The sequence below is a fragment of the Myxine glutinosa genome, chromosome 12, assembly GCF_964187855.1.
Source record: "Myxine glutinosa chromosome 12, kmMyxGlut1.1, whole genome shotgun sequence".
Lineage (NCBI taxonomy): Eukaryota > Metazoa > Chordata > Myxini > Myxiniformes > Myxinidae > Myxine > Myxine glutinosa.
The window spans coordinates 31,617,558-31,641,794 of NC_136272.1; the positions used below are offsets into that span (position 1 = coordinate 31,617,558).

General features: G+C 45.0%; 2 protein-coding genes across 5 annotated transcripts in view; one reads left to right on the forward strand and one right to left on the reverse strand.

Annotated features, from left to right (window-relative positions):
* Positions 1 to 978: 978 nt before the first annotated feature.
* Positions 979 to 13,524, forward strand: LIN37 (lin-37 DREAM MuvB core complex component). Of its 2 annotated transcripts, none has more exons than XM_068132821.2 (9): positions 979 to 1,028; positions 5,310 to 5,364; positions 7,795 to 7,870; positions 8,669 to 8,725; positions 10,455 to 10,537; positions 11,115 to 11,278; positions 11,370 to 11,507; positions 11,799 to 11,884; positions 13,273 to 13,524. In XM_068132821.2, the coding sequence occupies exons 2-9, from the start codon at positions 5,331 to 5,333 to the stop codon at positions 13,352 to 13,354; spliced, it is 720 nt and encodes a 239-aa protein (XP_067988922.2). In that variant the 5' UTR covers positions 979 to 1,028; positions 5,310 to 5,330; the 3' UTR covers positions 13,355 to 13,524. The 2 variants fall into 2 exon arrangements, with proteins under 2 accessions (XP_067988922.2, XP_067988923.2); XM_068132822.2 differs by having other exon boundaries at positions 11,814 to 11,884.
* Positions 13,525 to 18,082: 4,558 nt separating this feature from the next.
* The window catches only part of LOC137437255 (serine/threonine-protein kinase WNK2-like), a 210,637-nt gene continuing 204,482 nt past the window's right edge, over positions 18,083 to 24,237 (reverse strand). Inside the window, exons 22-26 of one of the 3 annotated variants that reach the window (XM_078766683.1) lie at positions 23,824 to 24,057; positions 23,522 to 23,617; positions 22,764 to 22,805; positions 19,934 to 20,145; positions 18,083 to 19,796 (exon numbers count right to left, since the gene is read on the reverse strand). In XM_078766683.1, coding sequence (XP_078622809.1) covers positions 19,506 to 19,796; positions 19,934 to 20,145; positions 22,764 to 22,805; positions 23,522 to 23,617; positions 23,824 to 24,057 — 875 coding nt within the window. In that variant the 3' untranslated portion in view covers positions 18,083 to 19,505. The remainder of the gene's footprint in view (positions 19,797 to 19,933; positions 20,146 to 22,763; positions 22,806 to 23,521; positions 23,618 to 23,823; positions 24,058 to 24,237) is intronic. The other 2 variants (XM_078766685.1, XM_078766684.1) reach the window with 2 other exon arrangements.

The window sequence follows — 24,237 nt, forward strand, 5'->3', positions numbered from 1 at the left end:
GCTGAAAAAAATATAGTGGCCATTTTGTGACAGATCGGGTTGACATGCGATAGCAACCTACCTTGTGTGGTAAGAGTCTCACACACCAAGTTTGATCAAAATCCATAAATATTTGTGGACGTTAAACTTAAAGTCTTAACGTCGTTTCGGAGCTGAAAACAATATGGCGGCCTTTGGCGGCCATTTTGTGACGGATCGGGTTGGAATGCAATAGCAACCTACCTTGTGTGGTAAGGGTTAAACATTCTAAGTTTGATCAAAATCTGTTAATATTTGTGGACGCGAGAGTGTTAACGTCGTTTTCATGACCAAAAACAAAATGGTCGCTTAAGTCCGCCATTTTTCAACGGATCGGGCTGAAATGTAATACCAACCTGGTCCTTGGGGTAAGGATGCCGCACGTCAAGTTTGATCAGAATCGGTTGATATTTGTGGACGCTGGAGTGTTAACGTCGAAAAGTTAACGGACGACGGCCGCCGGAGGGTTCAGTTTGTGATGTGACGGTAGTCCAGTTGAGTTAAAAACAGATTTCGTTTCTGTGTGTTGTTGTCAAAATGACAAACACCACTCAGACAGTCCCCCCCATCCCCAGGTGTTCCATCGTCCATATATATTTTGAAATGTTGCTGATCTCTTCAAGACAAACATAATCTACAACACTCGTTCACTCGCTCCTCCTGCACGTTTCGTGTTAAAACAAATCTCCACACCACGCACGTACGTACTTTGTGTACTCAGATGTGGATGCACGGGCAGGATGAGTTTGTGTCCAAGTTTCCTTGTGAATTCCTCTCTTTTTATTTCCTTGTTTATTTCATTTTTTTGCTTCCTTTGTGAAGCGTTTTGAGATTTTGCTTGCTAATGAAAAAGCGTTACACGGTGTGAGAAACTGAATCACATTTCCGAGGTATCCAACGTCACGTGATCTTAAACACGCCCCCGCGTCATAATGACGCGAACCAATCGGTGGTCCCCATTCAAACTACAGTCCCGCCTCTCATGGCGGCTTGTTTTGAAGGTGTTGAGGGTAAGGAAAGTTTTTGCTGATTCGAGCCGTATTTCCCCCTTTATTCAGCATTCTTTCCTTCGTGTGTTGAGACGGATTAATGTGAAAACAAGTTTTCTATTCCCATTATCAGGGTGACGCCCAAGCTTCTCTTTTAACGTTATTTCTGACGCTCGGCGGCCTACTGTAGTCTGTACTCCCTTTGGTTTGGAGACGTAACCGTGTTTCCTAGTGCCGAGTCCGACTGATCGTGAGCGCCGCCGTCGCTGCTTCATCGATCGTTTAATTGCTTTTGGAATGGGAAAACTTTTTATTGTTGAACTCAGAAGAATTCGGTCGGCCTTGCTTTCATTACCTGCATGGATCATGACGTCATATCACCTGTCTGCGTCACAAAGGTGGTCGTCAAAACGACATTTATAAATCGGGTCGTGTATTTGATCCGCACAGACTATCCCAGGTCGACGTCGTAATTCGTGCACAGAGCGAGGCTTACGTTGCATCTTTCCTGAGAGTGAGACCCCAATAAGTTTAGGGTGGGACCTTGGAATGTGGTCAGGGTACCGGCACACACTGGCACGCTCTTTTCGAAAGGCTCCTTTACATCTTTAACGTGCACAGGTAAACCTTCGCAATGCCATGTTCCCATCACACAGTTTCTCACCTTTTAATTTTATTAAAGTTTTCTCGAGGGTTTTTTTATTTTGTCTACAAAGTCGAGGCTCCTGGAAGAGCAAGGACACTGGATCAGGACGCAACAAACGAAAGGAACATTTGTGGAATGTAGATTTGGACATATAAGAGATGTGGGAAGATTGGGGGGTTGGGGGGGGGGGGGGGTTGCATGGAGGGGATAAGATGTATACAGAAACAAGCTCTCGGGAGGGAAAAACTGGAAATTTGGTGAGGTGGGGTCGTGATCATGGTTTTATATGGCGGATTGTGATGAACTGTCGTCTTCGAAGATTTGGATGGAAGAATGAGATCGAAGAGAATGTGGAAGTTGCTTCCACAATTGGGGGAAAAAGAGGAACAAGTGAGTGGAGGTGAGCAGTGATCCTGGATTTAGGTAGTTTCACCAGAAGGAGGTTGATGGAGGACTGCCTGATGGTGGGGAGGACAAAGCATGGAAATAGTAGAGGGTGCAAGACCAGAAAGGAGGTGGTATAAGACAAAGAGACCACCGACCTATCTGCGATGGGAAAATGAAAGGCCCATGGACTCGGCTTCAACCAATGATCTTGAAGGCCTTGATTTCCACGGTATCAACCTGAAGAAGGTGTAAGGCAGCGGAGCCAGCCCAGAAGGGAAAGCATTACTCCATGAAGCCGTGGGTGAAGGCCTTGCAGGTAGACAAGAGTTCAGGAGTGCCAAGGAAGGACTTTGTATGGCGGGGGATGCCCAGTTCGCAGGTGGATTTGGAGGCAAACTTTGAAATGTGGTTTACCCAAGATCATAGAGAGACAGATTTTGCTCTCCGCGGAGTAGACCTGAGCAGCACGAAAAAAAATCCAACAATGCAGCATAACAAGGTATGGTTTAACACATGAAATTGGAAGAAAATACAATTGTAAGTTCAAGTATACACTTCAAACACGATACCCCGCACTTCAAGTGTGTACTTAAATTTTAATAAAATAATGATTCGAGAGATCGTTTTAAAAAATCCGGAAGTTTAGCGCTGCTGAAGCAGTCTTATACACCACCCGTATACACTGTAATGAGACCACATTGAGTCACAGTTTAGGAGATGGAGGCTTTATATTGGTCACCATGGAACGCAGCGTCAGTCGCCATCATACATAGTCATATCGGCGGCCTCTTCACCGCGATACAGGGCCGTGTTCAGTTCCCAAGTTTCTTGTAGAGCACTCGCCAGGTGGCTTAAGCACTCAGGCAAGCACTCCATTTCAAAACCGTTGATAAGGAATGGCTGGCTTGGCAAGGGCTAGCTAGCTGCTTGGTACCTGAACACACGCGTTTTCCCTCATGCACAGCATGGTATATGTCGATACACAGCATGGTGCTTGGAAGACCATCATGAAGAAGATTTGTGCCCGTGTTTAAGTATATAATTCAATTTAAATAAAGGTTTAAAGAAGTGTAAAGGCGTATAAATAAATTAGTTCCAGGTTTTATCACCATTTTCCGCCGTCTATTTCACCACCCTATCTAACTCGTTACATTAGTTCTTCGTGCCTGTTGTTTGTGTCCTGTTTAACATCCTTAAAAACTAGGTTTCCTGTTTGGAATCATTTTCAATTTTGTTCGACTGTCAGGCAGACAGAGTCTGTCTGTCAGAAGGATGAGGATTGTCACGGCAGTTGGTGGAGTCATCGGTTAAATAGATAAAGACAATTTTTCCGAATCGGAGAGATTTATTGATGAAGATCAAGGATAGAACTGGGGCCAGAACGCTGCCTTGGGATACTCCAGCTTTGACAGGGAGAGGAGATGAAAGGATTCCATTGACAGTCGTCACACGTTGGCTACGAGAATGGAGGAAGTCAGTAAACCAAGTGTGGAGTCGGCTTCGGATTCCATATGTAGAAAGTTTGGAGAGGAAGGCGGGATTCCAGACTGTATCGAAAACACGAGATATGTCCAGGGAGACGGTCCTGATCTTATGGCTGACATGAAAGGCCTCCGTCCATTGTTGGATGAGTAGGAGCAGCATGTCCAGTTGGAGTGACTAGGTCTGAATCCGAATTGATGATCCGAGATGAAGTTCTTGGAGAAAAGTAAGGATTTCATATAGACTGCGATGATGGGTTCCATGACCTTGCTGATGATTGGAAGTTAGCTGATCGGTCTTTAGTTAATGGGGATCGGTTTTTACACCTTTTTATGCAATGCAGTGATGTTGGCTGATTTCCAAGCAGATGGAAGATGATCTAGAGTAAATGACGGGGTGAAAAGAGCAGGAAGAGGAAGTGCAAGAGCAGCAGATCAGGTTTTTAGGACACGTGAGCTGATGCCCTCCAGTTAAGTTGCAGAATCAGTCGAGTGTTGCCAGAAACCTTTACACCTCAGGTGCCAACGAGAGTCCAGGAGCAGTTGGTTACGACCGAGTCGGGTGTGTGCAGAGAGCGAGGGGTTGGGGATACTAGATTTGGAAGATTTGAAAAGGTATAGAATTACTACATTTGTGGTACTAGCAACGGTACCCGCCCTATGGGCGGGGCTTCAATTGGGAGGCCCAAATGAAAAGGCAAAATATCAGAAATTGAAGGCTTTTTTTTATTTTAAACGATTCATATAAACATCCGTTGAATCATATCACACCCAAATCATCAAAATCTAAACAGTACATGGTGCCAATTTTGAAAAAAGATTGAATTCTGCAAAACGGAAGCAGCCGCTACACCTATTTCTCAGTCGAACGTTTGTGTGTGAAGAGTGTGCGCCGAATCTGTAACACGGAAACGGCCGCTACACCTGTTTCTCAGTCGCTTTGCACACGCTGCCGTGTTACTTCGGAGCCACACGCTTACATAGGAAGAGTTCGTCAGGAGTCGATCTACTCTCTCCTGGTACGTAGAATAAACAGTATTTGTAGAATTTCAACAAAAGCCACATCACTGTTCATATCGGTAAATATTATTCCATCGTGTTTGGAAAAACTGGAAAATAGGAAAAATTGGAAAAACAATATCGCCTATTTTACTCCCAGGGGTCCCAGGAATACCCACCCAAAATATCGTTGCGATCGGTTGAGCCGTTTTTGCGGAAACCTTCGAACGGACGGACGGACATTTGGTGAATTATAGCAAGATGGAATTTGCAAAACGTACAAGTGTTTTTCTGTAATTTTGAGGTGTTTTGTATTTTTTTTTAAACGGTATATTCAGATTTGTAGTGGAGCTGACATACACACACACACACACCCTCACATACCGATGAATTCATGAGACAACAGGACTGTTAGATGACATAAACAGCCGCCAAGCTTATGGGAAGTGCCGACACTTCCTGTGGTAGTCTGGGAATCGGTGACGTCACCATCATGGCAAGGCCTTTCTCACCTCCCAGCAGGGCATTTCCTGAGATGGAATTTTGTCGTCCACATGGATCCTTTATGTTTATCGTTTGCATTTGGGATTGAAGGTTAAATGAGCAGATTGATACAAATGCTGTGCGTTTGCTTTGTTATTCACGTAATTGTTTGAAGCCGAGGCCTTTGTTTTGAGGCACAGCTTTCGTGCAGTTTGCGCTCCTCACCTATCACTCATAATTTCACTCACTGCGAGTTGGATGATTGAATTGTGTTGTTGACGCATTTTATATGCCGGCTGCTGTTAGGTCGGGGTGCTGCACTGCACAATGGCGAGTGTGAAAGTGAAAGTGGAAAAGCCAGGTAAGCGGATGGCGTGCACGCGACACCCTCTCGTGTCGGTTTGTCGACGGCTCCTGAGTTTGTATCGGTGTTTGCTTCGGAGGATTTCCTTCGATATTGTTTATGCCTTTACATCTGATGGCGCTGGAGGCATTATCCTTTTGGGTTATCCGTCTGTCCTTCGCATGCAATGCAGGAAACTTGTGAACTGCTTGAAGGATTTTGACCAAACTTGGTACAAGTACCGTACGTATCATGATACCAAGATTATGGGTTCTACTAGATTATGGGTTCAAAAGGTATATTATGGTCATGTGACCTTGAAATTGAAAATCTTACTTACTGCACTAACTTGTGAAGCACAGAAGGGATTTCAACCAAACTTGGCACTGGTATGGACTGCGATATAAACAAGCATTTAAAGGCCATTTTCCCTGCTAGAGCGGGGGTTGGCCCTGCGGTCCCCATTACAATCTTCTCCATTTTGCCCTATTTTCTGCATCTCTCCTTGTTAACCCCCTCGCCCGCATGTCTTCTTCCACCATCTTTAGCCAAGTCTTTCTCGGTCTTCCCCGTCTACTTCCTTCTACATTCCAAACTTCCAAACAAACGGACACATAAAACATATATTAAAGGGAGCAGGAGACAAGATTGGGAGAGAGAGGGGGAAGCACACAAGTACAACAGTAGAGAGCAGGGACATCGGGAGATCTGTGGGAGGGAGAGGGCTTGGGGGGAGGAGGCGTGGGAAGAGGGAGGGAGAGGTAAAAAAACAACACATGGACACTGCTAGGATTTCCAGGAAAGAGGTCGGTATTTCAAAAAAGTGGATCTGGGGTGAATTAACAGGGGTAGAAAATATCAAGGTTTTGGATGTATTTGTCTTTCCCAAAAACCTGGGCAGTGTATATTTTTATTTCCCAAACAAACAGTGGTACAAACAGTCAGAGAGACACATAGCATTAACCTATTATATATAACTAGCTGAAGTACCAGGTGTTGCTCAGGGGTGGGGAGGGAAAGGGGGGAGGTAAGGGAGAGAGGGTGAGGAGGAGAGGAAGAGAGAGAGGGGTGAGGGGTGAGGGGTGGGGGGAGGGGAGGTAGAGGGAGGAGAGGAAGGGGAGGAGAGCCAAATTTACCTGTGTGAAGTGTTCAGTTGCCCTTCAGCATTGCTCAGGTAAAAAATGAATTTTAATACCCTCTGTCACTATCTCCAGGTGGCGCTGCACGGTACAAATTTGCATAGAAAATTTACGCCCCACCCCCCCCCACCCCCCCCCCCCCTCCCTCCAACCCAACACACCCGCATGTGAGGCCGCCACATAGCCTATGTTACCCCCCCCCCTCCCTCCCCTACACAAAGTTGTATTCGTACACCGAGTTTTTGTAACTTAAAAGATGTGGCTGTGCATAGAACACATGCAAACACAGAGAGACAGGGGGAGATTTTTGCCTTTTATAGGTGTCGATACCCATGGAAATTCCACATATTATAAAATTTGACTTCAACAATATTGTGCAAAGAACAGCAAAACGTCGTGTTAAATTAATATCGTTTAGATATGTGTTCCTTAAATATGTTGCTTAATTAAACTCCCCCCCCCCCCAACCCCAAGTCCTCAACCTCCTTTCCCCCCCCCCCCCATTATTTGTCCTCCTCCCCCCATTTATTCCCGTTCTTCATAGCAAGAAGGCATTCATTCTTGCATCTTTTTTTTTTTTTTTTCGTCTCACGAATAAAGGTTTTACCATGTTTGGAAAAAGTAAATAAATAAAATAAAACCCGCTTTTGATCCCTACCAGTCCGCTTTTTGTCGCCTTGCCACGTATGTTTATTTATTTCACATAATATGTGAATTGCATGTCCATGCACATTTACTTTTATTACCGTACGCTAAAGACTTCAAATATTAATCATGGACTTTTTATTTTCCTCTCCATTATGAGAACGTACCTTTCTTTCACGATAGACGACGTTTTTAAATGTGCATAAAGTCAACAGTTCAGTTGTTCAGTCTTCAAATGTACAACAGAGGCTTGCTGTGTGTTCCATTACCAATCAGCTTGTAGAGCGCTTGCCTAGTGGCTCAAGCACTCAAGCAAGCACTCCAACGAAACGGTTGATAAGGAACGTCTGGCTTGGAAAGCGGGAGCAAGCTGATTGGTAAGGTAACACACTCCTGAGGCTTCTGAGGCCTGTATCAAACAAAATGGCGGCGATTTGATTTTCTTTTGCCGGATTCTTTTGCCGTATACCTCAGACAAATGTTCCGCTCCATCGGCATAGATCTTATTTTGGAAATTTCACCACTGACTACCAGTTAGGGTACTCAACTGTAGGCCCAACCGCCTCTAATGGTCAATTGACAGATTCGTATGAGAGATCGTGTCCCAACCCCATTCGTGAGTTCATTACTCGTCATCTTCTGCTTGGTCATGTGCCCCTTGCAGATTCTGAGGCAAGTGCTGCAAGGTACAAGTTGGACGTGGTGTTGCAAGGATTGGTCGATAAAAGCGATGTTGACAGGTGAGTCGTTTGTTTTGTTCTGCGCAAATATGTTGTTTTTTTCTTTAATTGTTTTGCCACAATTGGGCAATGATGAAAAAAATTAACATTGGGTAGACACAACTTCCTTTGTGATATGGCAGCAGGTTAACTGTTTCCATTTCCCCGTGCCCTCCCCTCACTTCCCGCTCCCCCCTCCATGCTTACGTCACATTTGACATCTATCTATAATTCCAGTAATCTCTGTCTGTCTGTCTGTACGTCTGTACGTTTGTTTGTCTGTGACCGCTGTTTCTCGACAACCACGGGTCCGATATACTTTTAACTTGCCAGGTATATTGCTGGGGACCCGAGGATGTGCCTTTTCAAGGTTTCATATTAATCGGACAATTACTTACCGAGCTATGTCCAAAAAACGATTCAACCAATCAGAGAGCAGCGAACGATCGCGTGTGCCGGCGTTGCGAATGGACCAAACCATTCCATGTAAATAGAGGGGGGGGTTCTGTGGTCGTTGCGAATGGACGAAACCATTTCATGTAAATAGAGGGGGGGGATTGTCACTGTACTCGCAAGCCGTTCGCCGTTCGCTTTGGCGTTGCGAATGGACCAAACCATTTCATGTAAATAGAGGGGGGGGGGGGATATAATTTTAGATAGATATATAGTACGGGCATATATATAGTACGGGCATGCCCTAGTTTATGAGAATCCCTACATTGACCCCTTGTAGTTGTAGCCTTTCTTGATGCAACTTGCATTCCTGCTTTTTTAAGCCCTGTCCTTTTTTGAACATGGAATTCTATTTCTTTCCTACAGCAGCAGCAACAGCAAAGATTTGGGAGATGGACAGAAGGCACTCGTAGAGACAAACAAGTCAGTTCTGTGTAGTTTACTTCTTGCTGTATTTACACCAATGCTGTAAGATCTCAAGTCGTAATTTGTTCCCTTGCTGACTTGTCATATTTGATTACATATTCCTTTTTGGGGCAGGGGGTCTGTAGTTAGAATTTAAGACCTCAACACTGTTTGTTTCACCTTCTTATTAGGACTTCTACATTTATTAAGGACACGTGCTAGGAGTAATTGTCTGTCGTACGGCTCTTGTGAGAGATGCACCCTGTCCATTTTAGACAGGAGAAGTTGAGGATGTCTTGTGAAGTATATTTTATGTTGAACTGGGTGAGAGCTGGGAGAGCTGTGGCATGCATTCATCTCCCACTCCCCACCCCCCCCCTCTCCTCTCACACACTTGGGGAAGAGGAGGGAGCGCTGACCCTCAGACGCCTCACTAGAGATAGGCAGGCCTACCAGAGCATGGCTGCCTCTTGAGTGCCGGTGAACAAGGCGATATACCATTGGCCTGCGCTGCTTAGCAATATCAGCGCTGACAATCGGCCCTAACATGACAATCGGGCCTAAGAATTTGCTCCTTCCCATGGATGTCAACTTACGGTCCGTGCTCTATCCTATAAATGTTGAGCAAGCGTCAAGCAAGGAAGCTTGGTATGAATCCAAAGATTTTTAAATCTTTGGTATGAGTCGGGGAGGGTTCGAACTATGGACCTCCCAGACTCACAACTTTGAGGGGGGAACAGTGACTGGGGATGGTATGTCAGAGGCAGGGGTGTGGAGGAGGACTCAGGTGGGTGCGGAGGAGGACTCATTTGGGTGCGAATTCGTGGAGGAGGGTGGACGCAGGCGAATGTGTGGAGGAGGGCGGCAGACAGAAAGATTTCAAGGAGATTGAAAGGAAAGGTTCTGATGTCTTGTGTAATGCCGGCCTATCTTTACGGTCTGGAGACAGGAACTGACAGAGAGACAACAACAGAGGCTGCAGGTTTGCTTGAACAACTGGGTCATGAAGGAGGATTGTGGAAGTGAAGAGGGTGGATAGAAGGAGAATGGATGAACTGAGGGAGGAGATTTGTGTGCAGATGAGCTTGACGGGGAGATTGGTGAAATGCCGGATCAGATGGCCTGGACATTTGTTGCGAATGGGGGAAGAGAGAATGGCAAAGAGAGCAGATAGGATGAGGGAATAAGGTAGGAGGAAAAGGGGTAGACCGTGGTCGAGATGGGAAAATTGTGTGAGGAGGGATATCAGTAAGGTGGGTGTGGTTGAAGAGTGGAGAGAGTTGGCTGAGGACAGAGGGGGGTGGAAGAGTACAGTGTTCAAGGCAGGGCAGAAGCTTGGTACCATTGGACCTCACCCCTTATGTGCAGACAGGCATGTACCATAACCTCAAGATTAGTTAAAAAAGAAGAGCTGTCATCATCTAACTGACTTTCATCGAACCAAGATACAGCTTCCCATAATCAACTGTCAACCAGGGTCCCTCTAATCCTGCAGATATCAAGTAAAACTAAAAAGCGAACCAAGTATAACCATTTCCATTCTCCAAATTTACAAAATTCTGACTGATCATTGATAAAATTTATGCAATCATATACAGTACATAATTATTTCTTTTTTGTGGGGTTGGGCCTAATTGCCATTTTCTGTCTCGTTGTATTCACAATTGTGCTTTGCATTTGGTGGCAACATCCACTCACTCTCATTTGCATCTCAATCCCCATCCCATGGTCGATCTCACCATAATAGAGGGACCAGGTTCCCTCATCAGAAGAGGAAGAGGAGGAAAGATGCTGAGGAATTCCTGATCGAAAGCACACAGCCTAGAAAAAGTAAGAATGGGTTGTGCTGTTCAATTATATTATAAAGGCACCCTGTATTGCCTTAGGGGGGCTGGCAGGATGGCCTATAGGTACGCACACGTGCCTCTAAGCGGTCTAGTCTGGATTTGAATCCTGACCCAGCTATCCGTAAACTGTCATCCCGGTCGGTGTTGGGAAGGGTGATTCATCAATGTGTGTGCCGTTCCTCTAATGGACGTTAAAACAGGGCGTCTCATCTGCCGGAATTAGTTGGTGGATGGCAAAGGCCCCACGGTGTCATTCACAAAGAGTTGGTGAGCCTCCGGCACCATGGAAGAAATGATAAATTCCTGCCCTTACTACTTCTGGGAAGGCAATGGCAAACCACTCAGTATAAGCCTTGCTCAGCTCAGGAAGTTGTTTCGGTATCACCGACGCTCTGTGAAGAGTATGGTACCTCAGAGAGAGAGAGAGTATTGCCTTACAACAACTTTTATTAACGACAATCAGGATACGATGAAGAATTTGGACTGTGAAATTGCACCTAGTAAGGCTAGCAATATGTATTTTTTTCTTAATTCCGGGGCACCTTGTCTTTCATTTCTAGATGCCTATGTGAGAACATTCTTCGATCGAAGTGTGGACCTGGCACAGTTCTCTGAAAACTCTCCCCTTTATCCGATCTGCCGCGCGTGGATGCGTAATCAGCCAAACTCGCGTGACGATCTGCCAGGTTGCCCCGACGCCGAGCTCGAGAGTTCAGATAACGAGGTGCACGTGTTGATCATCTGAGAGGTAATTGGAGATGCTGCTGGGAGGTCAAGTGGACTTTTTATTGATTGTGTGCCTCCTTCTCTCCCAGGTTCCAGAGTTACTGAATGGAAAGTGTTCTGACGTGTATCGGCTTCCACCACCGAAGGGTCCACGAGCTGCAGGAGTCCAGCCGCCTCCCTGCATCCCATCAGGGATACTCCAGCTTGATAAATACCTGGACACCAAGGTGTGTTTGAAAGGGATGTTGGTTGCTATGATCTGCACAAAAGGGCACTTGTTTGTGTTTGACGATGTATCGAATGTTTCAGACATAGTTTGATTTGTTCATTTTTTTTCCTCCATGGTTATTGCTCCCTCCTGCCATTTATGTTTGTATACGGATGAAACTTTCCCTATGTTGGATTAAATGGCTTATTGAAATCTCATAAGGGCAGGTTGGATTCTCGGAGGTGTCGGCAGGGTGCCTGGTTACGTTTAGCTCGGGTTCTGTATGGTATTTGTGGTAAACTTTTCACAGAGAAATGGTTTGCAGCTTGAAGAAACTCCGACAAAGCGCTTCTTATTGAACAGCCACATGGAGCACTGGAAAAAAGTGAGGCAAAAGTAAGTGGTGAGACTATTGTGATCTCTGTCTCTCTCTGCTTGACATGCACATTCTTTTTTGTGGTTACCTCTTCATCCATATGCAGCATACAACTGCTGGTACCATTTTCCCTGCTGGATATGGCTGTCCCTTTGATGCAGAGTCCCCTGTAGGCTAAAGTCGGAATTTGGAACTCGGCCAGAATGCAGGTTATAGTTTGCCTACTCTTTGCGAAGGACACCGTGGGATCTTTACCTTCCACCGACTAAAGCCAGCAGACGGAACACGCAGTTTAACGTCTGTCAAAGCGACGGCACGCACATTCATGAATCACCAAGCCTGTGAAACACCAACAGGGATGACTGTAGCTGGGCCAATATTCAATCCCAGACTCGGCAGTTCAGAGGTGATTGCTCATACCGCTAGTTCAGTGCTTCTGCGATTATAAAAGTTTGCGCTAATGCATCCTGTAGGGTGGTGGGGAGGAGGGCGGAGGGAGGTGAGTGTGATGGGGTAAGAGGGGATTAGGTGGGTCAGGGGGAAGAAATTATTAATTTACATGGGTTGATTCATACAGCCTCATCACTGTGATTGCCATGTTCTACAGTCGTTTACTGGCATTAGGGTGTTGGATTGCTGTGTTCATTCATACAGCGGATTACCTGAACAGCTAGATGGCATTCATACAATATTATCCCATGCAGACTTGAGAAGGACTTTTTTCGAGACAACTCTTCCTGTTTTTTAAGTGTCTTTTTCTTTGACCCAATAGTGCTGGCGAACCACGTGACCGATGACATCATAAATTTACATTCTCCAATATAATTGTTGCTTAGATCACACTCAATAAATTTCAAACTGACCGGACTAAGCGTTGTACTTGTCAAATTATGACATCATAATGAAGGCACCAATGACGTCATCATTAACACTTATTCCCAATGCAGTGTTCTTTTCAATGAACCATGTTAAAAAATTTCCATGGAGCGATGTCGAAGATATAGGGTACAGCAATTTTCGGTTTTTCCAAGATAGCGCCTGTACCAGGTAACCTATGACGTCACAATTATCATTAAAACTTCTACAGGAGGAGGTGCTGCTGTGGTGAAAATTCCATGTCCATCAGACCAATAGTTGCAGAGAAAAAAAAAATTCATGCTGATCGGATCTAACATTATACTCGTCGAATTATGATGTAATAATGAAGGCACCGATGACATCATCATTAACATATCTTATTTCCCATGGGAAGTACTTGACAATGAGCCACGTTTCAATTTTTTCCATGGAGCAGGCGCACTGCATCAGCGGCACAGTTGAAAACTACTGCTTTGTGAAGTTTTCTGCTTCTGTGTAAAGTTGAATGTAACCACTTTGTACAACCTTCTGAATATATTTTCTTCTGCAGATGGAGAGAAGCCTCTCAAGGGAACCAAGCCCGTTATGTGGAAAGCACACAAATGCTGAAGTCTATGTTTGAGAGGCCATGATATTTGTTACACAATGTCACACCAGTCTGTTCTTGCTAAGTGAAATAAATTTCTTTCTGAGATCATTCAAACTGGCGATAGTCGTTTCCCCCGGCTCGGCAGGCGTAGCTTGGAATACGAAATATTGTCGTTGTGCTACGTGACTATTTGGAATAAAAAGGTTTCTGTTCTGCCACGAGTATTTCGTACCCACCATGACACTGCAAGCATCAGCAAAAGGGTCCTTCATAAGCACATTAGGAAGCTGACATTTGGACTTGACAATGCCCAAGTGATTTGGCTGTAAAGGGTATTTTTGATTTATTTATTAATCAATTAATCGATTAATTATTTAATTATTCGATGAATGACTTAATTAATTATTTTTTTTTAGTTACAGATTCGGATGAAATGATGGTGGTTTATGTGTTCTATTAGCCAATTGATTAACTATTTAAGTTTTTTATGATTATTATTTATTTATTTTCATTATTAATCATTTATTTATTTTATTTCTCATCTGGGCAATCTCTCATGCACCTTTTGAGCGAGGAAGCTAATATTTGGACATGACAGTGACCAGGTGATGTAGCTATAAAGGATATTTTTGATTTATTGATTAATCATTCAATCGTGACTATTTGGAATAAAAAGGTTTCTGTTCTGCCGCGAGTATTTTGTACCCACTATGACACTGGTGTGTACAACAACAACATGCCTTTTAAGGCCATTTTCCCTGCTAGAGCGGGGGTTAGCCACACTGGTGTGTACCCCGTTTAGAATAGGTACAGTGGTACACCGTATCCCTGCGTGTCGTAAGAGGCGACTAAAAGGGTTGGCGTCAGGAAGGGCATCCGGCCATTAAAAAAACAAAAAACATTGCCTCAAAAAGAGAACCATGGCAATTACAACTACATATGGGCAGGGTACAGCCCGAAGTACCCCGTGTGGGACCCCACTCCCTCTCGTCAAAACTCAAGGTGGGGAACCCGATCGAAGCAAGGGTGGAAATCACTCCATTTATGACGACGAAACGTCTGATGCCCGACGTGGAGATCGGTTTCTGAGGTTTGGGACATGGAATGTAGGGACAATGATAGGGAGATCAGAAGTGGTGGAAGTATTGGTCAGAAGAAGAGTGGACATATGTTGTGTGCAGGAGATGAGATGGAAGGGAAGTGGTGTGAGAATGGTGAAGAAGGGTAGGCAGGGACAGAAATACAAGTTTGTGTGGCAAGGGTGCCCAGAAGGCGTGAATGGTGTTGGTGTCCTGTTTTATGAGGAGTTTGTAGACAGTGTGGTGAGTGTGACGAGAGTGAGTGAAAGGCTGATGGTGAAAATGATGATTGGAAAGCTCTTGGTGAACGTCATCTCGGGATATGCTCCGCAGGTTGGTCGGAGCGCTGAAGAGAAGGACAAGTTCTGGTGTGCAAAAGAGAAGCTGATGGAAAACCTGAAAGATAAGGAAGTTGTTGTGGAAGGAGGAGACCTAACTGGACATGTGGGAAGGAGTATGGATGGTTTTGAGGGAGTTCATGGGGGTTACGGATATGGTGTGAGAAATGGAGAAGGTGAAAGGATTTTGGAGTTTGCTGATTTGTTGATTTGTAATACTCAGTTCCAGAAAGAGGATAATAAGCTTGTTACATACACGTCAGGTGGGTCGATGACAACCGTTTACCTGCTGGTGCGTAGGCGAGATAGGGGGCACCTCCGGGACACAAAGGTGATCCCGGGGAAGGAGGCTGTTTCACAGCACCACTTGGTTGTCTGCGACAAAAGGGTGAAAGGTGCAAGGAGAGCTCGGCGGGTGAAGTACCACCCGAGAATGAAGGTGTGGAGGTTGAAAGAGGTGACAGTGAGGGAGGCATTAAAAGAGAGGCAGGCTGAGTATGGTAGAGGATGATGTGGTTGAGCTTGAAAGTGGTTGGAAGTCAATGAAAGATAGTCTGTTGGGAGCCGTTGGTGAGGTATGTGGATGGACAAAAGGACCACCGAGGCACTCGGAAACATGGTGGTGGGATGATGAAGTTGGAAAGAAGATTGACGAGAAGAGGAAGAAGTTCAAGGCGTGGCAGAAGGCGAAGGGTATGGCGGCAGAAAAGGCAGAGCATGAAAGTTATAAGGCAGCCAAGTAGGCTGCAAAGAAAGAGGTAGCAAAGGCGCTGGAGGCATGTAGGAAAATGTTCGGAGAACGCTTGGATTTGGAAGAGGGTCAGAGAGCAGTATTCAGGATTGCAAAGCAGATAGCGAAAGAGGTGTGATGTGATGGGGGTGAGTTGCTTGAAGGATGAAGTGGGACAAATCGTTGTGGACCCAGATGGAATTAAAGGAAGATGGAAGAGATATATGGAAATGCTGTTGAATGCAGAGAATGAATGGGATGGCAACATCGAGAGTAACCCAGTTTTAGGACCGGCAGAGAAGATAACCGAGAAGGAAGTTGAGGAAGCGATAAAAGCAATGAAGAGTAGAAAAGTGGGAGGGCCGACGGGAGTTGTGGGAGATATGTTGAAGGCAGCGGGAAATTTGGGTGTGAAGAGAATGACAGAGATCTGCAATCTGGTGGTGAAAGAAGGCCGCATTCCAGTGGATTGGGAACTGAGTACCCTCGTCCCTCTATACAAGGGGAAAGGTGACCCTCTGGACTGTGGCTCGTATCGAGCGATAAAGTTATTGGAGCATGGAATGAAGGTATTGGAAAGGGTGTTGGAGAGGAGGATAAGGAAGAAAGTGAAGATTGACGAAATGCAGTTTGGATTTATGCCAGGAAGAGGAACGACGGACGTGCTTTTTATTGTAAGGCAGTTGCAGGAGAAGTGCATGGAGAAGAGGAAGAAGTTGTCTTGGGTTTGTTGATCTGGAGAAAGCATTCGATAGGGTTCCACGTGAAGTAGTGACATGGGCATTGAGGAAGTTAGGAGTGGAGGAATGGTTGATCAGAGTAGTGATGGCAATGTACAAAAGAGCACGCACAGCTGTACGCACGAAGGACGGGAACGGGAACAGTGGTGAGTACGCACGCACGAAGGACGGGAACAGTGGTGAGTTTGAGGTGAAGGTGGGAGTGCATCAGGGGTCGGTACTAAGTCCACTACTATTTGTAGCTGTGATGGAGGTGCTGGCTCGGAATGTAAAGGAGGGTTTACCGTGGGAGTTGATGTATGCAGATGATCTGGTGTTGATTGCAGAAAGTATGGATGGACTGAAGGAGAAGATGAACAAGTGGAAGGAATGTATGGAGACAAAAGGTCTGAAGGTGAATATCGGAAAAACGAAGGTGATGGCAAGTGGTAAAGCATGTGGTGAGGTGGAAAGAACTGGGAAGTGGCCGTGTGCTATGTGCAGGAAGGGTGTCGGAGTGAACTCCATTCAATGTACAATGTGCGCTGAGTGGGTTCATCAAAAATGTAGTGTTTTGAGAGGGTCATTAACCAGTGTGGCAGCTACATTCAACTGTAAGGTGTGCACAGAGAGAGCTGCAGATGGAGGAAATGTTGAGTTGGATCTTGGAGAAGGTGTGAAAACATTTTGTTGCCGAGGAGACATGCTGAATGGAGAAGGTGGAACAGACTCGGCAACGGTTGCTGGAGTGAGATGTGCATGGAAGAGGTTTCGGGAACTGAGTGGCGTGCTGACGAGGAGGGGAGTGTCGTTGAAGCTGAAGGGAAAGGTGTGTGCTGCATGTGTGAGAAGTGTTATGATTTATGGGAGCGAGACATGGGTAATGAACGTAGAGCAGCAACGAAGGCTGGAACGGGTGGAAATGCGAATGGTTCGATGGATGCGCGGAGTGTCGTTGACAGAGAGGAAGACAAATGATGAATTGCGAAAGATGATGGGAATAGAGCCTGTGATTGATGCTGTGAAGAGGAACAGGTTGAGATGGTTTGGTCATGTGTTGAGGAAGGATGAAATTGACTGGTTGAGAAGAGTGATGGAAATGAATGTAGAAGGAAGTAGAGGACGGGGAAGACCGAGAAAGACTTGGCTAAAGATGGTCGAAGAAGAAATGCGGGCAAGGGGGTTAACAAGGGGAGATGCAGAAAAAAGGGAAAAATGGAGAAGATTGTCATGGGGACCGCAAGGCTAACCCCCGCTCTGGCAGGGAAAATGGCCTTAAAATGCATGTTGTGTGACACTGCAAGCATCAGCAAAAGGGTCCTTCACAAGCACATTAGGAAGCTGACATTTGGACATGATAATGCCAAAGTGATTTGGCTGTAAAGGATATTTTTGATTTATTGATTAATCATTCAATCGTGACTATTTGGAATAAAAAGGTTTCTGTTCTGCCGCGAGTATTTCGTACCCACTATGACACTGCAAGCATCAGCAAAAGGGTCCTTCACAAGCACATTGTACAAATGAAGCACAATACGAGACTAAATAGGAACAAAGGAAATCCGCTTGAAATACCTGCCTGGCACGTGTTACCCGACGCACGCGAAGCGAAACGTGTGGTTTAGCAATCGATTCACTTCTGTCTGTCTCTCCGTCTCTCTGTTCATCTACAAACGCTGCTTTATGATCGAGGAACAACTTTATCTAAATTTAATATTAGATTTTGAACATGAACGAAGCTGTCTCTGCTGGAGGAAGCATCTCATCAGGAAGTCTCTGCTGCGTCTCTTCAAGAAGCAGCGCAGGATTGGCATGTTTGGAGAAATCTGATCATGAATGCCACCACAAGTTGGCCCCGACTAGACGGAACTAGATGAAGTTCCCCTTACAGAGCAGAATTCCATCAGCGTTCTCAGCAAGGTGTGCACATTTTATTTTGGCATATGTACATAACATAAATGATCCAAAAGCGACAAGAGGGGTTCGGGGGCTGCTTCATCACAAGCAGGAGCATTTACATCACCTTTACACAATGTCTGAAACCCAAAGGTATTATTGAAGAAAAGCTGCTCCACAGAAGCAAGGAAAGATAACTATCCAGTGGTGTAGTTACAATAAAACCTGGGAAAGCCCCTTCGATCTCATTCCAAAGTGATATATTCAAATCGTTAAGGGACCAGGCCTTTAGTTTTGCTCATCGACTAAAGCTGCAGTAAAAGCCATTTTATTATCAGCATAAGTACCTGCTCAACATGCCGGGGTTAAGCATCGGCATTTTAACCGTTTAACCAAAAGTGCAATTTTGCAAAATGATAAGAACTAACCGAGTCCTTATCCACAATGAGTATGAAACAACATGACACCGGACAATTTATCCGCCATCGAGAGTTCGACAAACCTCGTGTTAAATTGCGCAAATACCGTTCATGCTGTTGCGAATGTTTGAATCATTTTCGTCATGCACCATTTTGTTGCATTTCACAAATACAAAAGTTCTATCCCATTTGTGAAGTGGAATGGTCAGTGGGCGAAGTGAAACGTGCCATATTGAAACCCAAACCGAAATAAATACATATATGACAGGTGCATGTAAACAGTTCAAGGATTCAATAGGTTCACAGCTTTGCATCATTTTTGCAAGTAGCGATCATCGCAGGGATACAATACTGGCAATGTTTAAACTTACCCCACATTGTGATGATCAGAACTTTGTTTTTACTATTTCACGTTAATAGCGGATTCGAAGGTTCAAGCGGTGCACGTTGCGAGATTCAAAAACGAGTTGCATTTTGTGGAATTCCGTGCGGCCCATTTTTCTTGCTGCGGGTAAACACATTTGAATGGCGAAAGAGATCAAAATCTTTCCGCCAGGTCATCGTGGCGCTCATAATGCATGGAATCCGAATTGTTAAGTTGCACACAAATGAACTCGAAGGAAATCGAATCGTTCCAAAGATGTACAAGCTTCTTGTGTGTCGTTTACGCAGCTTTTTCCTGCGGGGCTGTCCGAGTACGGTACACGAGTGATGGCTTCGAGGAAAAAAGGCACTTCTTACAAAAGCCTTGCTTCGACGCTCGTCTCGGGGAAGCGGTTTGAGTGCGACGTGTGAAGCAGTAGTGCTAATTTAAAGGGAAGGGTCGTGACCTTTGCCTTGTCGAGGATAAATCAAAAAACAATAAATTTCTGTACCCTATGGTTGTTTGTTTTTCACAGAAGCACGTACACGCACAATTAAGCTGCACATGCAGCTCTGCATGTTAAGCACTGGCATTCAGACCAGTACGAGGTGGAGATACTCGCATTGTACCCTGCACCCACACCTGCGAATCAATGCGGGCGGCATTGTTGGCTCATAATGTGCCCGGTGCCGATGGCCTGGCCGAGCACAGGGGAACGGGTAACTGGATTCGGGCCGGACCAAGGACCGGTGAGAGCGGTGCCGGCCTGGCCCACGTGAAACTGAGGCCTGACCGTCGACGCCATGTAAGGGCCCAACGGAGGATACACGGGCCCGGGGCTCGTGCTGGGGATGGACGGAGATGGCGAGCGAGTTCGGGAGACGCCCAGCTGTGCGGGGGCAGACAGCTTGCGTGTGATGGGTGGCACAGGCGGCACCTGCTGAGCAGGGGCGGACAAATACAGTACCATCAGTCGGGCACAATCATCTATTTTAGAGCTCGGTATCGGCTGTGAGTCATGAAGGGGACAAAAAATACCAAGCTAGATCTTATATCAAGCCAGTCATTATATCTCACCTCAGCCTGGACCTGTTTTTGGCGAGTCATGGGACGGCTCTGACCAGGCCAGACTTTGCAGCTGGAATTGTTGGAAGCATCTTTTGCCCAATCATCGACTAGCTTGTGGAGGTCATCGGTGAAGGTTCCTTTCTTGGTTGAGAGCGTGGGTGAAGGTGTTGCACGAGTGGCAGGTGCCATGCTGGCACAGCTGGCACTCCCACTGCGAGATCCTACCAAAACAGTGTTATTATTATTAACATAACATCAAACACTCCTTTCATTCAGGGGAAGAGAGTACGTCTTTGCATCTTATTTTCTTTTCCTATCTTGGGTTAGAAAACAACCATGTGTGGCTCGGAATTGTTAAATGCAATCCCTGTTTACAGAACAAAATAGTGGACATTGACATTCAGCAATTGCACCAATAGTAAGAGTCAGGATAATTGTGGAGAACACTTTAAAACATTAGATTGGCACATAAAAAGTATCTGCGTTGACCACAAAGTATGTACCGGTACGTACTGTATATGTTTGTGTGAATGCTTTTCAGATCCATTATAAACACCATTGCTTTGTGTTGTTGATGGATCTTTTGATTGAACATGTGCTGTTGATGATGAATGGTACCAAACTTGTACGATGTTATCTAGGAGTTCTTCAAACTTCTTAATATTCCTGGTGCGATGCAGCATAAGGCCTGAAGCACAGCTCTTCACTCTTTCCTATCTTGGGCTAGATGTGGTGCTTCTTCCATATTCATTCTAGCTTCCATTAGTTCCTTCTCTACCGTTTGCTTTCATCTGGTTCCTGGTCTACCCACTGGCCTCCGACTCTTCATCGTGCTCTGGTATATTATTTTCACTTGTCTTTCCTCATCCATTCTTTCAATATCTTTAACCATTTTCTTGGACTTGACTGTAGATTTACGTATTCTCGCACTCGCGTCTTTGTCTGACATCTTCATCTGTACTGTTAGATGTTTGTCTGTATGCCTGTCTGTGTTTGTCTGTCTCTTTTTTTGTATGCTAAGTCAAGGCTCGTGTAAGAGCTAACACATAAAACATAATAAAGGGAGCAGGAGACAAGAGGGGGAGAGAGAGGGAAGTAAAACAACAGTAGAGAACAGTGTCTCTGTCCATGTGTCTTTGCCGGTCTGTCCTTGTGTGTCTGAGTGTTTGTCTCCATTTTTCTCAGAGATGGCCAAACGTATCTTCGTCAAACTTTCAGAGGATCATCAGTGAGTGCCGGGGATTGTTTTAGTGAAAAAAAATTTTTGGGGGGAAAAAGCAAAAAGCTGGGATTTTAAAAATCGCTCTTTATGCCTATGCCTTTGTAGCTATGTGAAAGGTTTGATTAAATGATCCCAGACTCCATTCCTTAGTGGGTGAAGGGAAGTATTTTAGGTCCCCACAAAAAAAAAAAAGGATTTCTTCAAAATGCCAACAAAATTAGAACAATACCATCGGGCAACACCAGGTACCCCTGCTAGTGTTTTTTCTAAAACCATCCCATTTTATGTTTAGCATGTTTCTCAACAAGTGCATTTTAATAGGAATCTTGTTTCTTATCGGTTTTTGTTAGGATACATGTGGATGATTGATACATCAAAATCAGTGCATAGATCTGTTATTGCAACGGGTTATTTTATTGAAGCCATCCTCGCAGGTGTTCCATCGTGTAAAAGGTTTGAAGATATTGCTAGACATGATTGGATTGGAATATCCTTTATTGGGAGAAAAGCCTTCAACAATATAGCTTGATGTGCGCACCAGTATTTATTGAAAAGTGAAATGCTGTCGGTCTGAGCTTGGCTTTGGCGTCATTTAACATAACTCAGTCCTTTCCTGAATGTCAGCTTAGAGTGCACAAGGAATGCATCCACAGTGCCATGTAGTACAGGTCTTCTCGGTCTGCTGTGGCTGCACCTCTTCTTTGCACCCTTGGTAGACTGGAATCTAAGCCCCGATGGTACACTGTGCCTCGACAGGAGGACTTCTCGATTATGTATTTTGACAGATCTCATCTTGCTCTCTCTCGCTCTCTACTGTTTTAAACATTTATCTCTCCCCAGCATCACTAGATCATACACTCATCCAACAAAACTCATCCAGTGCTTCGAGACAGCTCTTCTCCGCCACCCCATACATGATCGTTTCTACCCTCATTAACCGTCCCCAAGCCCACCTCTTTCCGTGTTTCCACATTATCGGGTATCTCCCTGCTCCCTCACCATCCTCCTCGATGTTACTATTTTTCATTCCTTTTTGTTGTTGTTTGTTTTCCCATTTCTGCTGCATCCCCAGTTTTCCCTTCCACTTCTATGATTGAGAGTGTGAGCCTGTATGTAGCTTGTTCATTCACCCCATGTCCTCCTCCCCCTCCCCTTGCTCTCCTTTTTCCCAGTGTCCTTTCTTCCTTCAGGTCTCCTTCTATCTTGTTCCTCTACCTCTGATGTTGGTGTGTCTCCCTCCTTCCCCCAAATTTATACTGTTATTACCTCCGTCCACCGAAGGTTATGTTTTTACTATTATTACCTCCGGAGGTTATGTTTTCACACCTGTCTGTTTTGTTTGTGTGCAGGATATCTCAAAAGGTTGTGAACGGATTTGGATGAAATTTGGTGGACAGGTTGGGTGTGTGACAATGACAAATTGATTAGGTTTTGCTGAAGTTCCGGATCGATATACTCAAATATTTTTTCGTGATTCTTCACCATTGAGAGATAGGGCCAAAACCGAATGACCTTTTCTTCTACACACATTGATATTTGCTCAAAACACCCTCTGGAACCACTACGAGAACATTGAAATTCACTGTGTGTGTGAGAGTGAAAATGCAGTATATTTACGGCTATGGTCTTTCCCCAGGCAGAGGCGTTTCAGCGAGTTCCCTGTGGGGAAAGGCAATAAATGGCGATCAGAGAATGTCATTCATGACATCGGACGGTGATTGAACGTGGCAAAAGTTGTCTCGCACACTGCATATGAAAGCGCCATGCTTGGGTGTCCAAGGGAAAGCATGCATTCCAGAAAGGGGTTCAAGCAAATGTACATGCAACTAGACATGGAGAAGAAAGCTTGTAATGTTCTCAGCTTAAAAGTTTGAAACAAATGTACATTTTATTATTTTTCAGAGTGAAAATTGCATGAAACATTAACAATAAGCTCATGAAGTTTTCATGTTGCTTTGAGGTTTAATGATGTTGACTTCAAACTAAAGACTGCATTTTATGAACCGAAAGCCAATAAGAGCATGTTAACCTCCGTGGGGATGTTGGTACGGATGCCATTTTGAGCGTTAGCCTTTCATCCTCTTTCTGATGAAGGACCAATGCTCAAAACGTCAGCCGCACCTCGTTTCCCCACAGAGGTTAACACACACTTATCGGCTTTCACTTGGGAAATCTATCGTTTAACTCGCCCGCCGACGCAGACGGACACCATCCTTCACGGAGACTAGTATTCCATTATGATAGAGTTAGCCGAACATTGCAAGGTCCAAGAGGTGTTAATGAAACATGCAGCTGTGCCTGGTCCAGATAAGGAGCAAACGATCTAGGATAAGGAAAGAGCGATAAAGAAAGGAATCTAAAACAAGAACAATTACAGATAGACCATGACACCGATCCGTTGAAGAATCTGGAACGTGGTTTGTTAGACTTATGCGCCACTTTCTCGGACGCTTTGCGGAAAAACGCCCACCCTACAAAGTCGGAATAAGGAAGAAAAGGAAAACAGTTAGACCAAAAGCCAGCAAAGGTGCAATAAGTAGTTAATAGCACAGAAATATGACCTTGAGCTTAGTCTCTGCCCTTAAAGGAACGCAAAGGTTGCAAAACGCCAGAGCCCCAACCCAAACAGAGGAGTTTGCAAGGATTGCTGCAAAATTCCTTCTCTTTGCGGTCTTACCGGATGCCGTTTGGGCATGCCCTGGGTGACCCTCCGTGGGGATGTTAGCCAAGCTCTCCTGGGTGCCGTCGTGCCGAAGGCTCGATTGTGGTTGTTCCGTCTGCACGACCGGTTCCAAGCACTTTGTAGGAAAATGCGTTCCTCTGGGTGGTGGTGACTGGAATGTGTCACTTGACCCATCAAGCAGCACTGGTCCATCTCGTCTTGGAGAATGCAAAGCTGATGGAACATCACCTGAGAAGGTGATATACCTATCAATTTGAGTCATGTTCAGAGCATTGTGTATAGCTCTGACATTATGATCTCATGAAAACATACTCATGAAACTTTCTGATTTATTTGGGTTGGTTTATGTTCCCATATGAACATTTGTGTCCTAATAAAATCCACACTTAAGATACACTTGCAGGACAT

Excerpts from the sequence above, each read along its gene's own strand:
- LIN37 (XM_068132821.2), top strand. The coding sequence starts at position 5,331 with ATGGCGAGTGTGAAAGTGAAAGTGGAAAAGCCAG. Across the intron at positions 8,726-10,454 it reads GCACTCGTAGAGACAAACAA|AGGGACCAGGTTCCCTCATC; the intron begins GTCAGTTCTGTG and ends TCACCATAATAG. Across the intron at positions 11,885-13,272 it reads TGGAAAAAAGTGAGGCAAAA|ATGGAGAGAAGCCTCTCAAG; the intron begins GTAAGTGGTGAG and ends TTTCTTCTGCAG.